This window comes from Magallana gigas, chromosome 2 (genome assembly GCF_963853765.1).
Source record: "Magallana gigas chromosome 2, xbMagGiga1.1, whole genome shotgun sequence".
In the NCBI taxonomy this organism is placed as follows: Eukaryota; Metazoa; Mollusca; class Bivalvia; order Ostreida; family Ostreidae; genus Magallana; species Magallana gigas.
Window position 1 is genome coordinate 18823621 of NC_088854.1, and position 13644 is coordinate 18837264.

Sequence of the window (13644 nt, forward strand, 5' to 3'; positions counted from 1 at the left end):
CTCTCGAATAACTGTAACGAACTTCGATCTACATTCCGACTCTACAATAAGTGGGCCTGTGTCCCCGCCGCCTTAAAGCACACATACAGCGGTAGGACCTGTTTAGCTGATGGCATGTATACCGGGAGTGGGACACACAGTGCCCTTTACCGTATCCAAGACACACGCATCTTTCTGCACAAGAGAGAAAACCAGATCCGGTGTCATAGTTTTGGGTTGTACAATCGCTGTGTCTTTCCCAACAGTCTCCGATCACCCCTCCTTCCGATTGCGAAATCGCAAGAATCAGCAACGTAACAAATAAAGCAGCTCCCTTAAGATACACCATTTTCAGTTCCAATGAAATATTCCTGCTATACAACACTAGTTTTCCCTTTTTAAACTGCTTGATTTTAATGTTTAAAACAAAAATGAAGAGTGCGTTTGTTCGCTCTGCTCTCTCACTCTCTCTGAAAATTAATAGCGTAGATATGATTTCAATAACAAATAATATTTAAAATCAATATACATGAATTTAAAACTTTAAACTCGAATGAAATGTAAAGAATCATAAAAGATGCATGAAAACAATTGTTTATCCCATAAATATATTAAGTTTAAGGACCAATCATGAAAAATATAAACCTAGAGCTAAGAAGAAACTTAAATTTGTTTCTAATATCGACTTACATATATCGTAATTCATTCAAACGCACAAATCTAGTCTCGATTTTTTACAAACTACGGGATGCATATATTTATACCTCGAGTTTCAACCTTCCATAGTGCCCTTGTCATGAATGGTATTTAGACCTCATGATTGACATGAGATTTACATCTCCCAAAAATGTTAGCCCTTGCTCCCCGAACCACGTTTGCACTTGTTGTTTAAGTATACTCATGACAACTGACAACATCATGAATATGAGCTCATCATTATATATACTATAGATATAGTATGCTATTTTCTTTTAGATTAAGATATGTTTTATGTGTCATTGGTCGTCTTTTGATGTACCGAAAATGCGTCGAAATATTGTAGATACAACGCATTTTTGACTTCATTTATGTTATAAAATAAGCAATAGTTGTCGAGAGTACAAAAGGCTAAACTTTACCTTTTTTTGATTTTGCGATGCTTTTGCCAAACATAACCCCAGAAAAGCAAGCTTCTACTCTTTGTCGTTTTCAAATTTTGTTCTGACTTGAAAAACAAAATATACCAATACAGAATATAAAGCGAGTATAATGAATATATATGTAAATTAAGAGAAAATGAATAATTTAAAGATGTCATCTTTTTCCTTTTTTATAAATAGCCCAATTCGTTTAAAAAACTATGTGTGCATTGAATATAAAAGTACGATACATATTATTAATATAATTATGATCTGAATACCTCTTCCTCGAATGTAAGAATGTCGTTTAGAACATTGAAACTGTGTAGATTATAAAAAAATTACTTTACCGATCTCTACTAAATCTTTACCTCTAAAGCTTTCATCATGATCGGTTTACTTTGCTGCTCTAAATATCGCTATTTAGATATAACTTGAATTAGGTTCTAAGAAATCTGGCATCCAATGTTTTATTTTTTTACCCTGCTGCCCTTACATGTATACATGGAAAAGGAGAGGTTTTCTTAATTGAGCAAACGCTTTAGCAAACAAAATCAAGGATTCCAGCTAGCACTGTTTAAAACTGTACTTACTCCAACCCACCCCCATCCCCATAGTTATATCATGTGTAAATATATTTCCTTCTTACAAATGGGATGTCCCTTTTACTTACTATAAAGAATATCGAAAAACTTCCTTTTGAGATCATATTTCATCCTTGCCTCAGCAAAACAAAACCAAGTTTTTTTTTCCCGTTCTACTGTTTAATCGAATCAGGATGCCGGATACACCCCTATATATGATTTTAAAATAAGTTATAGAGAAGGGCAATTGTGTTACATCCGTTGGAGAATAAGGAACAGTCATACCCATTAAATCTAGTATATATACATGTACATTTTAGTACATATATTGGTCATGGCAGGTACTTAACTTCTTTATTTCAACCACCTTTAATCAGAAATAAACAAAATACATTATTGATCTCTTTGTTGAATAAATTTTAGAATAAAGTTAAAGTATTATGTAAGTTATTTTCAAAACGATTGTTAATCATATAGCTATTTATTCATACACTAAAACGGCAAACATAAAAGTGATAACAATACAACATGTTAAAAATATATTAAAATCAGACTCTGAAGAAAATCAAATAGAATACAATTGAATACAATATCGTCTTTCCTGATTTTTTTTTCACTATAAACATATACAACCATGGATTAAAGTCAAAATAAAAAGAACTTCAATTGCGAAATATCATTTCAACTAAAAAATATTCATACCAATTATCACAAATTTCAATTTGTTTTTAATGAAAAACAAGTTTGATAACGGAAGCTTTATAAAATTGGTCTCTATCATAGTATCGGAGTCCTTTTAAGACGTTGAGACCCAAAGGAATCTTGAATGTTGATTCACTTCTCACTTCGGTAAAGATAGGCACAATAATACACCCACCGCCATCCCCGTATAACACATTTCTTACAACGCTCTCTTGAGACAGTCTAGGCCAGGACTCTTCACAAAAAGACCTGGTGAGGAATAGAAAGGCAAACCTGGACCTTGTTAGAGCTTTTATAATGTGTTCCATCATGGAATCATCAGATAAGACTGCAATGTTCACTTTTCTCAAAGATGCAAAAACATTGGTTATTAAATGCGTTTTGAATTCTAAAGCATCTTGCGTGTCTTCATTAGCATGAATGATTGCAATGTCGTAATCCACCTGTGCTTTCTGGACTGAGTGATTGTCTTGTTCGATGTCCATAGTAGCCTAGCTATTGATATTAATTATAACGTGTGTTGACACATAAATATAAGCTACAGTGCAAAGTTTGTTTTTATATCTTAATAATCGGATGTTAAAAAATTCCAACAGAGAAATAATGGACTCTGATTTGTTAAGTGGAATTAAAAATACGTTTATGGCAGCAATTGGTCACTTATTTTTATTTTTCCGCAGGATTAGAAAATCCATCTTCCTTCCTGCTGGAACGATTGAGTTCTCCAATCATTTTTCCCGAGTAGTAAAAACGCTGATGAATGTTATACGATATTTATTTCCCGAAGACGTAGATGTAGATTTGCTGTGCCAAACAACGGTTTATAGCGAAATAAAGTCATGTTCAAAGATTAAGAGGGACCCACCCTGAAAAATGAATTCATGTTTTTCTGAACAACTACGTAAAGTGCTTAAATATAGTTCACCGTCGAGTTATACGATAATGACTTTTTGAACATTTTGAAAACTGTACAACATGTGAGCATTTCAGTTTGATAGATAATTACTTTAAATATGCTTCATTGATTTTTATAAATATTGGTTACTATATGGATTTTTAAATTTTAATGCTTCAACCTCTTAAATATATTGAATGATTGGAATATCGTTATAAATTTCTTCTTCATTTAAACATAACAGCCAGCCTATTGATAATTATTTTTAGCCTGTTGACCTTTATAAATTAGACACCAGGCACAGTCTGTTTAAACATTACTTGTACCGGATGCTTCAAAATTGCAACAGGCAAATGAACGACTGGTTTGTTAATTTTAATTGAATAGGTGTACGACTGCCATTGGCTGCTAACTGAAATGCTTCAACGAAATCACTTCCCGGCAAACCCCATACAGTTTCATTATAAGTTTTCAGGGAATATCTATTTTGGTCTTTACACCAAAATCAAGTATACTCTGCAAGATTTGATGAGAAGTCTGTTTTATTTCAGCTTTGTTTATTAGCAATGAACAAATAAAAAAAATGTAAAAATGTTCATAAGTTATCATTTGCTTAAATAGCTTGTGCTTTAATATATTTCAATGAAAAATTGTATCGAAATCATATTTTAAAAATTGTGTACAATAGTCATAGGATTGAAAATGACTTTAGATGCTTAGATCAATTTTTCGTTATGTCTTTAAAACGAGATTAAAGATTTTATACATTCTATTTTGTTTATTATAATGGGCAAATGAAAGTGATTTCGTTTTGAAGATATTTTTTTCTCTAAAGAGTGTTCTTTGGACGCCAAGTGCTCGAAGAAAGTGAAGTTCTCTTTAAGAAAATGTAGGCATAATAGAATCAAAGTACTGAAGAACTGACGGGAGTTGATTTTGTCGATGTTTATTTATTTTAATATCAATGATATGTTATTTTGCATGACAAGTACTTGTGGTTTCTAATTTGAATTACGCACATTTTTATAATATCAATTTTTGGACTTTTTCGACAAGAATGTCGAGAAACCCCCATATGAATCATGTTAAATAATATTTAAAGATAAAATTAATTCAATCAAACTATGTGTCAGTAATAGAAATATTCCTCGAAAATTGTATGGATCTAAGCAATATTGAACTCTATTCTCGTTCAACCAAACGCTCGGCTGACACCGTAAATCTACGACAAGGATTTACGGAGACAACCGAGTGCCGAGTTGAACGAGACTATATTGAACTTGGCGTAGGAATACATACGACTACAAAAAATATTTAAATTGTTCGTACTATTTAAAATCTGACTATTTTCAAGTTATTTATAAATAAGTTTCCTTGAAAACAATGCTTTAGCATACATTACATCGAATTTATCAATTATTTTCAAGAACAAAGTCTTGTCAGCAGCAATGATTTGTGCTGAGGTCCAAACACTGTTTCACTTTCGGTTTGTCTGAGTAACTGCATAGGAGAGTTGATTAAAATCAACTCCCAAAAAATTAATTGCAAAGTTAGTTGAATCGTTCTCTTTCTTTCCCTTTCCCTCCCTTTAAAACATATTTGATTTTATAAATGTTTGAGAGGGTAAAAGTGGAAATTAACACCCCGAGAAAACCATTGTCAACCGACGCGAAGATGTCATTATTTAACATGAAAGTATAATGATCAAATTTGTTACTCAGGTGAGGTCCAAAATGCCACCAAACGATGGCTAAATCAACCCAAAATTTGACATCTTTTTTTTTTTATCAACATTAAATATCTTAATAATTTTTATCCCAAAAAAACTTAATCTTTTACGAATATGAAATATCTTTGAGCATTGCAGTATTCTTTTTAAAGATTTAGTATCATAACCACAAGGGCGTGCGTATATGAATTGGGTGACTCTCGTATTTCATATCTGTGGAAAGAAGTATTTTTTTACCTAAAATTTCAGCAATAAAGAACATACTAGCAACCAAACTTTTAAGAATAATGGTTTAGTGTTTAAACTGTTTACATGATTTGTAAATAACTTTGTTATAAGTATCATGAAAATCCCTTTATTACAATATCATTCATTGCAAAGAAAAAAATCATTATTCTCCTAGTTCAAGCAATTTGCACACAGAAGTATCTATGATTGCTTTTTAATGTTGAGTACATGTATTAAGAGATCTCAATCTATTATCAAGTTCTAAAATACCCAAAACAATATAGGGAAGAATATCTGAAAGAATGTTTTATTGTCAGTATCGTACTACACTATTATTTAGATACAAATTTTCAGTTTTTATTTAATTATTGTCATTATTATTTGTCTAAAATTATCTTTACTGAATGCTTATTCTCACATAGAAATTTTAAATTTAAAGCCAAATTTACAAAACCTAATAAATCTTTACCTAGTGAACTAGTTGTTCATGGAACACTTCGGTACTTCCACCACTAATTGGTCCTCTTGCTTTGTTTCATTCTTTTTCAGGAAATCGGTAAATCGAAAAAGAAAAGATGAGCAATTTTTCAGCAAGTCGGTAGCGATTCGATGATTCTTAATTCAAAGGCGTGTTATAGCCAATTCAACATGATACATTTTTTTCCGGATTAAGTTTGAATTTCAGAATATTCTGGATTTTGTTATTAGAATTTTTTGCGGGTGCACTAGCTGTTAAGATTTTCCCTAGTCCCTGTGCAGAATACCATTTACAATGTTTAATATCTTTGTTTCTAAGAGAAAAAAAAGTTGGTAAGTTTAACATGAAATCTATTTGTGTATTGTTTTGTGCAGAAAGTTATGTATAATGATAGGTATGAATGTGTAAACAAAAGTGTTCAGCTGTAAAGATGTATTCTTAGTAACATGTTAGAATGTTTGCGCGATAGATATATCTAAGAATGTGCATATAATTTGAAAGATTCAAGTATCATTGTAGCATGTTTATATTGTATGATAATATCGAAATTTAAGGTTTCATTGTTTGCATGCGATATTTTGTGCACTCAACCATAGGCATACATATCTGGACATTCATTTTGAATTGTGTGATTCGCTAGAAGTACGAGTTTCGTTATATTTGCTAATTTACTAGAGCATAAGTGAAAATTTTGTTTACAAGAAAACAGGGCATATATTTACTAGAGTGATAATTGTCATATGCTGAGTGTGATTTGTTTGTTTGTTCATAGCATCTGAACTTATGTATTTTTCTTTGTATTTCCATTTAATCACATCAAGTCATGTCACATCATGTCATATCAGTGTATTTGCATCTTTCAATGAGTTACCTGAATAAAGATGTTCATTAACAACAAGTCTCCTCATTGATGGCAGTCAGTACATGCAAATAAGGGAATAAGACGTTATTTCACTTCTTACTTAGAATTAAGTAAAATTTGTTATGTAGTCAGTTTAGATAATAGAGAGAAGAGTATATTGCGTTCTTTCCATCTGTACAAATACAAAGAACTAATTTAATAATGTAGAATATCTGGTATAATTCTAGAAACCTCGCTGGCATGCTTGGGGGGAAATGGATAGACAGAAAAGTAAATGAAAATTCATTTCGTATAAAATCGGGAAATAAATACATCTTGGTTTTAATTCTCGTATGTTCATCAGAAGCTATCTCCATTGTGGATTAAATCGAAAACAAAACACAATCATGCAGCAGAAACGTTAGGTTACATTCGACAAACATCACAATGTATATTTCAAATGCAGGAAAAAGAGTTGTCGGTATATAGCCGTGAAGATTCTACATTGACTTTTTAAGTTGGACTGACAGAAAATTTAGGCTTTGAAGTAGGCTTTCTGTCTTGTTTCAATTTCATTGGTCTCAGCATTTTTTTTCTGCATTTAAGGCCAAAGCATGACATTGGAGGCTCAATAGCCGTGAAGTTGATATCTTTGTTAAAAATTATTCGTCTTTAAATCTGATCTTTGGCATAGTGCCACAGTAGGGTATAGAAATGAAGTCCAACGTCCTTGTGGAAAAAAATCAAGGTCGAGTTACAGGTAAATGGAAAATGGGGGAAGGACAGAGGAAAATGGTTTTAAACCTCTCGATGCCTCTTGCACAAGAGTATTCAAAGGTTTGGGTGCCCATAATAGCTCAAGGTCACAAGGTGAAAGGTCAAGGTCACTTTTTCAGGGGACACGCCTCCTGCAAATGATCAGAAACACTTCCAGCACGACCGCGTTTTACAGTTCTTAATGACCTTGACCTTTGACCTGACCTTTTGGAGAAAAGGTGGGCAAAGTCATTGCAAGTGGTTTCGCATCCCTACAATTAGTTGTTTTTTGTATTTGAATTTTTTGTGATATTTAAAAAAAAAACCACGTTTGACGTTTTCTCAGATCTGAAATGCGAAACCTTTCGTCTTTCAGAGATCTGGAACAACTTTCAAACCGATAGCGACTTTTTGGCGAACGCGTCGAGGTTTCGAAACGTGCGGTGTTTCGTCACGGAGGGTCGAATGACCCTGCACCCCGATGCACTTTTAAGCTTTTCAATATGTCGTGGATCAAAAATTTCACTTTGCTTACGGAAGAAAAATAAGAATAAAAACGGATATAAACAGAACAAAATCAAAAGGCCTTCGAAATTATATCTCGCAATGTTTCAGCTGTTTGGAATCAATATGCAAACATTTTAGCATTTTTATTCTGCTGATTAAAAAGTATGTTAGTCGTGATAGGACGCCCAATCATGTGTGATTTAAAAACGAGAGTATATAGCCCATTGTTGTTTGGTTAACTTTTAATGTTCCTAGAGGTTTTTTAGAAACTCGTCTAAAAAATCACAAAATTGAAATAAACAATATTTACGTTGGATCTAACAATAGTTTCTTGTTGTGACAATCACTGTTCATATCGAACACACCCGATTTTATTTTTCCAATAATTCTTTGCAACGTGCTTGGCCGACCCTAACAATAGGCGCTAAGTTATACCCGGCCGAGCTGGCCAGCAATAAAGACGTGCTTAGTGTGTGAAGGGGGTATCGTGTTAGAAGCCTGTGTGGCATGTTTTAGTTTCACAAGTTCAGCATTTGACGCGGACACGGATAGCTGACCGTGTGTCATATTGTTGATGTTGAGAAGATGATGATGTTATGGTGATGTCGATGACTACGATGATGATGATGGTCATGTCGATGATGATGGTGTAGATGATGTCGTTCATGGTAAAGTCGATGACGATGCGATGTTCATGTTGATGACGACGATGATGTTATGGTGATGACGACGATGATGATGGTCATGTCGATGATGATGATGTAGATGATGTCGTTCATGGTGACGTCGGTGATGATGATGAAGTAGATGATTATGGCGATGACGATGCTGTCTATTATGATTATGGTGTTGTAGGCGATGATGTTGATGATGGTGATGATGATTATGATGGCGATGGTGATGATGATGATTGTGGTGACGAAACTACTCTAGTTGTGGTTGTCCGTAGTTGGTCCAGGACTACAGCCCCGGAGATTCGGACACTCTTCTAATTTATTTTTGGTCATTTGTATAAACATCATATTGTTTTCTTGTTGAGTGAAAGTTGTGTGAGTGTTTGTGTGGTTTAGTGTTTATATTTCTATCTTTTCTTTCTTTCTCTTATTTTTTTTGTTATTAAATTTTGTTAAATTTAAGATGTCTTGTTGTTGTTTGGAGTAGCCTCCGCTCATCCCGTTACAATTGGTGGCAGCGGTGGGATGAGTTGACTCCTCCAGATACTACAAGATATCTTTATAAGTGAACAGTTGCCAAGGTTTATTTTATTTTTCATTTTTTGATCTCTTTTGTAGTACATGTAAGAGCAAGTGTAGGTCGTTGTTTCCTTTTCCCTTGGTGAGTACATAACGTTAGGCAGATTGTTTTGTTAAAAGTTGAGAAGTTAGTCCCTTTATGAGATAATTTTGAGGTAAGTTGGTCTGTCAGTCAATGCACCATGTCTACTGTCAAGGAGATGCTGGAGCTACTTGAAGTGGGGACCAAGATGGGGATGAAGGATGAAGACCTTCAACAATTCGTGAAGGACGAACAGGCCAGAATGCGGGACGAACGTGAGAAACATATAGTCGAGAGACAGGAGGAGAGAGACCGCGACTTCAAACTACAGATGGAGAAAGAGCGCGCCGCAAGAGAACATGATGAGCGAGAGCACGCCCGATTGATAGAAGAAAAGAGACATCAGCAAAAACTAGAAGAACTGGAACTTGATCACAAACTGCAACTCGAGAGATCTCACATGAAGCCGAGTGTTGTGACTAAAGAGGAGAAAGAAACTTCTCAAGTGATAAAAGGACCAAAACTTCCTCCGTTTGAGGATTCGAAAGACAACATTGACGCGTACATTCAAAGATTTGAGATATACGCAACAACGCAGAAATGGAATAAAGACACGTGGGGGACTCATCTTAGCGCATTACTCAAAGGAAAGGCACTGGATGTGTTCGCAAGACTCTCACCCGAAACAGCACTTGATTTCAACGAGTTGAAGAACGCCCTGTTGAAACGATTTGACATGACGGAGGACGGTTTCCGCAAGAAGTTCCGATTTTCAAAACCAGACGGAAGTGAAACTTTTATGCAATTTTCTACCAGACTGGACAGTTACCTTGAGCGGTGGATTCAGCTGTCTAAGACTAACAAGACATTCGATGATCTGAAGGACTTGTTCTTACGTGAACAGTTTTTATTGTGTTGCTCGAAAGAACTTGCCTTATTTCTAAAGGAGAGGATTCCTACTTCGATCCAAGACATGGCGCGATACGCGGACCAGTTTGCTGAGGCCAGAACAGTGACATCTTCTTCACTTACGCAAAAACCGCTCTTTGACAGACGACAGCAGTCCGATAGACAACCGCCGTACAAAGATTCCGTGCAACAAAACCAATCTGGAAATGCAGTGAAGTGTTATGAGTGCGGACGACAAGGACATAAAGCCTTTAACTGCAACTTCCGCAAAAGTCCGAATAACAGGCCGTTTAATTCGAGCGAGAAACAAGAAACAACACCGAAACATACTTACCCTAGTGATTTTCAACGTGGGTCGTACAATAATGGGAACCATGGATATCCAGGACGCGGTAGAGGTCGCCAAGGAGCCGCGAGTGTCGTCGAGAAACATGGAAACTTACCGTGTGTTGGTGATTCGGTGGCTTTCTGTGAAACGGAAATGCCAGTTGTGAAGGGATGTGTTGGCAATAAACTAGTGACTGTGCTAAGAGACACAGGTTGTAGTGGTGCCGTTATTCGTAGAGAACTGGTAAACGATGATCAACTAACAGGGACATCTCAACGATGCAAGTTAGCAGACGGTCGTATTATTGATTCAGATGTGGCTAGAATTGATGTCGATACTCCTTACTTTACCGGAAGTGTTGATGCTTGGTGCTTTGATTCGCCTTCGTACGATCTTATTCTTGGTAATATTCGTGGAGTAAGGAAACCACATGAACCAAATCCAGCCTGGATTCATTCCGTTGAAAACATAGCAGCTGTTGAAACGCGTGCGCAACTGAAAAAAAAACAGTCTCCATACAAACCATTGAAAGTACCGGAAGCAATACGGGATGTATCGCCGGAGGATATCTTACAAGAACAACGAAACGACGAGACACTGAAAAAGTTATGGAGCTTAGCTGAGAGTGGACAGCTTAAACATTTCAGTGACGGCGGATTTTCAAAAATGTGTGAACGGAAGCAAATGTTGTTCAGAGAATTTTGCAGTCCCAAAGTGTCCAGTGGAAAACTTTTCCGACAGTTAATCGTTTCTCGGAAATACAGAACTATCGTCATGAAGATAGCACATGAAACGCTGATGGGTGGTCATCTGGGATCAAAGAAAACAACCGACAGAGTAGTGTCCGAATTTTACTGGCCAGGAATTCAGTCAGACATTAGACGTTTCTGCAGATCATGTGACGTGTGTCAGCGGACTATTCCGAAAGAAAAAGTACCTGCAGTACCGTTAGGACATATGGACTACAAGATCGATATGGGAGGCAACCTGAAAACTGTCCACGCAAATCTTCTCAAGAAGTATGTTGAACGAGATACATTGAACTGTGGTGTTTTGTCAACATGTGCAATTTCACTCATAGACTTTAGTGACCTAGATGATGATGAACAACAGGACTCTATTCTTATGCCACCTGTTACTCAAACCGAAACAGCAAAGGACATAAAGTTTGCAGACAGACTAACACTAGATCAGTTGGAAACTGCTAAATCACTGTGTGATTCGTTCTCAGATGTATTTACGGATATACCTGGAATGACGAACTTAGTGGAGCATAAGATTGTTGTGACATCGTCTGAACCTGTGCGTGTGAAACCATATCCAATTCCGTTCAGTACAGAGAAAACAATTACAGAAGAAGTTCAGAAAATGCTACAGTTGAATGTGATTGAGCCATCATCTTCCCCTTATTCAGCTCCAGTTGTCATAGCTCGGAAGAAAGATGGAACGAACCGATTTTGCATTGATTATAGACGACTGAACTGTGCTACGGTATTTGATGCAGAACCAATGCCCAGTCCAGAAAGCATATTTTCCAAAATGACCGGAAAGAAGTTTGTGTCAAAGATAGACTTAAGCAAAGGATACTGGCAAGTACCGATGGCTGACGAGAGTAAGCCGCTTACAGCCTTTTCCACACCATCCGGATTGTACCAATTCAGGACAATGCCGTTTGGTCTTGTAAACGCGCCGGCAACATTTAGTCGTATGATGAGAAAACTACTTCAAGGTATGAACGGCGTAGAAAACTTTATCGATGATGTCATTGTTTTTACAGATACCTTTGAAGAACATCTTCACATACTGAAGACTGTGTTCGAACGACTCAAAGATGCGGGACTTACGGCCAGACCGACAAAAGGTTTCATCGGATTTGACAAGATTGACTGTTTGGGACATATGGTGGGCAACAAGTGTCTAGAACCAGAACAGGACAAGATTGATGCAGTCAGAAATGCGCCAATACCACAAACCAAGAAACAGGTTCGTGCCTTCCGAGGCTTAGCAGGATTCTACAGAAAGTTTATTCCGAATTTCTCTGCGATAGCCATTCCACTTTCTGATCTTACGAAGAAAGGGCCAACCAAATAAAGTTATTTGGACTGAAAGTCAGCAACGAGCTTTTGATACATTGAAACACATGTTATCAGAAAGGCCAATATTGAAGTTGCCAGAATTTAATGAAACCTTCATTTTACGCGATCAAAGGAAGCGACAATGTGGGTGCGGATTACCTGAGTCGTCAGTGAGATGTATAGTAGACAGTACAGGTATGTGTATAGGTTTTATTGTAAATACGTGAGAATTTTCAAAATTCAGTGATTGTTTATTTGAAATTGCAGGACAATTTTTTAAGGGGGGAGGTGTGTGACAATCACTGTTCATATCGAACACACCCGATTTTATTTTTCCAATAATTCTTTGCAACGTGCTTGGCCGACCCTAACAATAGGCGCTAAGTTATACCCGGCCGAGCTGGCCAGCAATAAAGACGTGCTTAGTGTGTGAAGGGGGTATCGTGTTAGAAGCCTGTGTGGCATGTTTTAGTTTCACAAGTTCAGCATTTGACGCGGACACGGATAGCTGACCGTGTGTCATATTGTTGATGTTGAGAAGATGATGATGTTATGGTGATGTCGATGACTACGATGATGATGATGGTCATGTCGATGATGATGGTGTAGATGATGTCGTTCATGGTGAAGTCGATGACGATGCGATGTTCATGTTGATGACGACAATGATGTTATGGTGATGACGACGATGATGATGGTCATGTCGATGATGATGATGTAGATGATGTCGTTCATGGTGACGTCGGTGATGATGATGAAGTAGATGATTATGGCGATGACGATGATGTCTATTATGATTATGGTGTTGTAGGCGATGATGTTGATGATGGTGATGATGATTATGATGGCGATGGTGATGATGATGATTGTGGTGACGAAACTACTCTAGTTGTGGTTGTCCGTAGTTGGTCCAGGACTACAGCCCCGGAGATTCGGACACTCTTCTAATTTATTTTTGGTCATTTGTATAAACATCATATTGTTTTCTTGTTGAGTGAAAGTTGTGTCAGTGTTTGTGTGGTTTAGTGTTTATATTTCTATCTTTTCTTTCTTTCTCTTATTTTTTTTGTTATTAAATTTTGTTAAATTTAAGATGTCTTGTTGTTGTTTGGAGTAGCCTCCGCTCATCCCGTTACACTTGTACTGTTTAAAAATTAGAACCGGGAAGTATTTAGTTCAATACAAACACTGGTCATTTTATTAACGTTGAATCAAACAGATCTAAACATTAGAAAATACA

At 36.2% G+C, this 13644-nt stretch overlaps 1 protein-coding gene across 1 annotated transcript; it reads left to right on the forward strand.

Moving 5' to 3' along the window:
• Positions 1-8218: 8218 nt before the first annotated feature.
• On the forward strand, positions 8219-13496 carry LOC136272772 (uncharacterized). The gene has a single exon (XM_066075376.1). The coding sequence runs from the start codon at positions 9253-9255 to the stop codon at positions 12418-12420; it is 3168 nt and encodes a 1055-aa protein (XP_065931448.1). The 5' UTR covers positions 8219-9252; the 3' UTR covers positions 12421-13496.
• The last annotated feature ends 148 nt before the right edge of the window (positions 13497-13644 follow it).

What these genes read in the sequence shown, in the direction of transcription:
- LOC136272772 (XM_066075376.1), top strand. Translation starts at nt 9,253, where the DNA reads ATGTCTACTGTCAAGGAGATGCTGGAGCTACTTGAAGTGGGGACCAAG.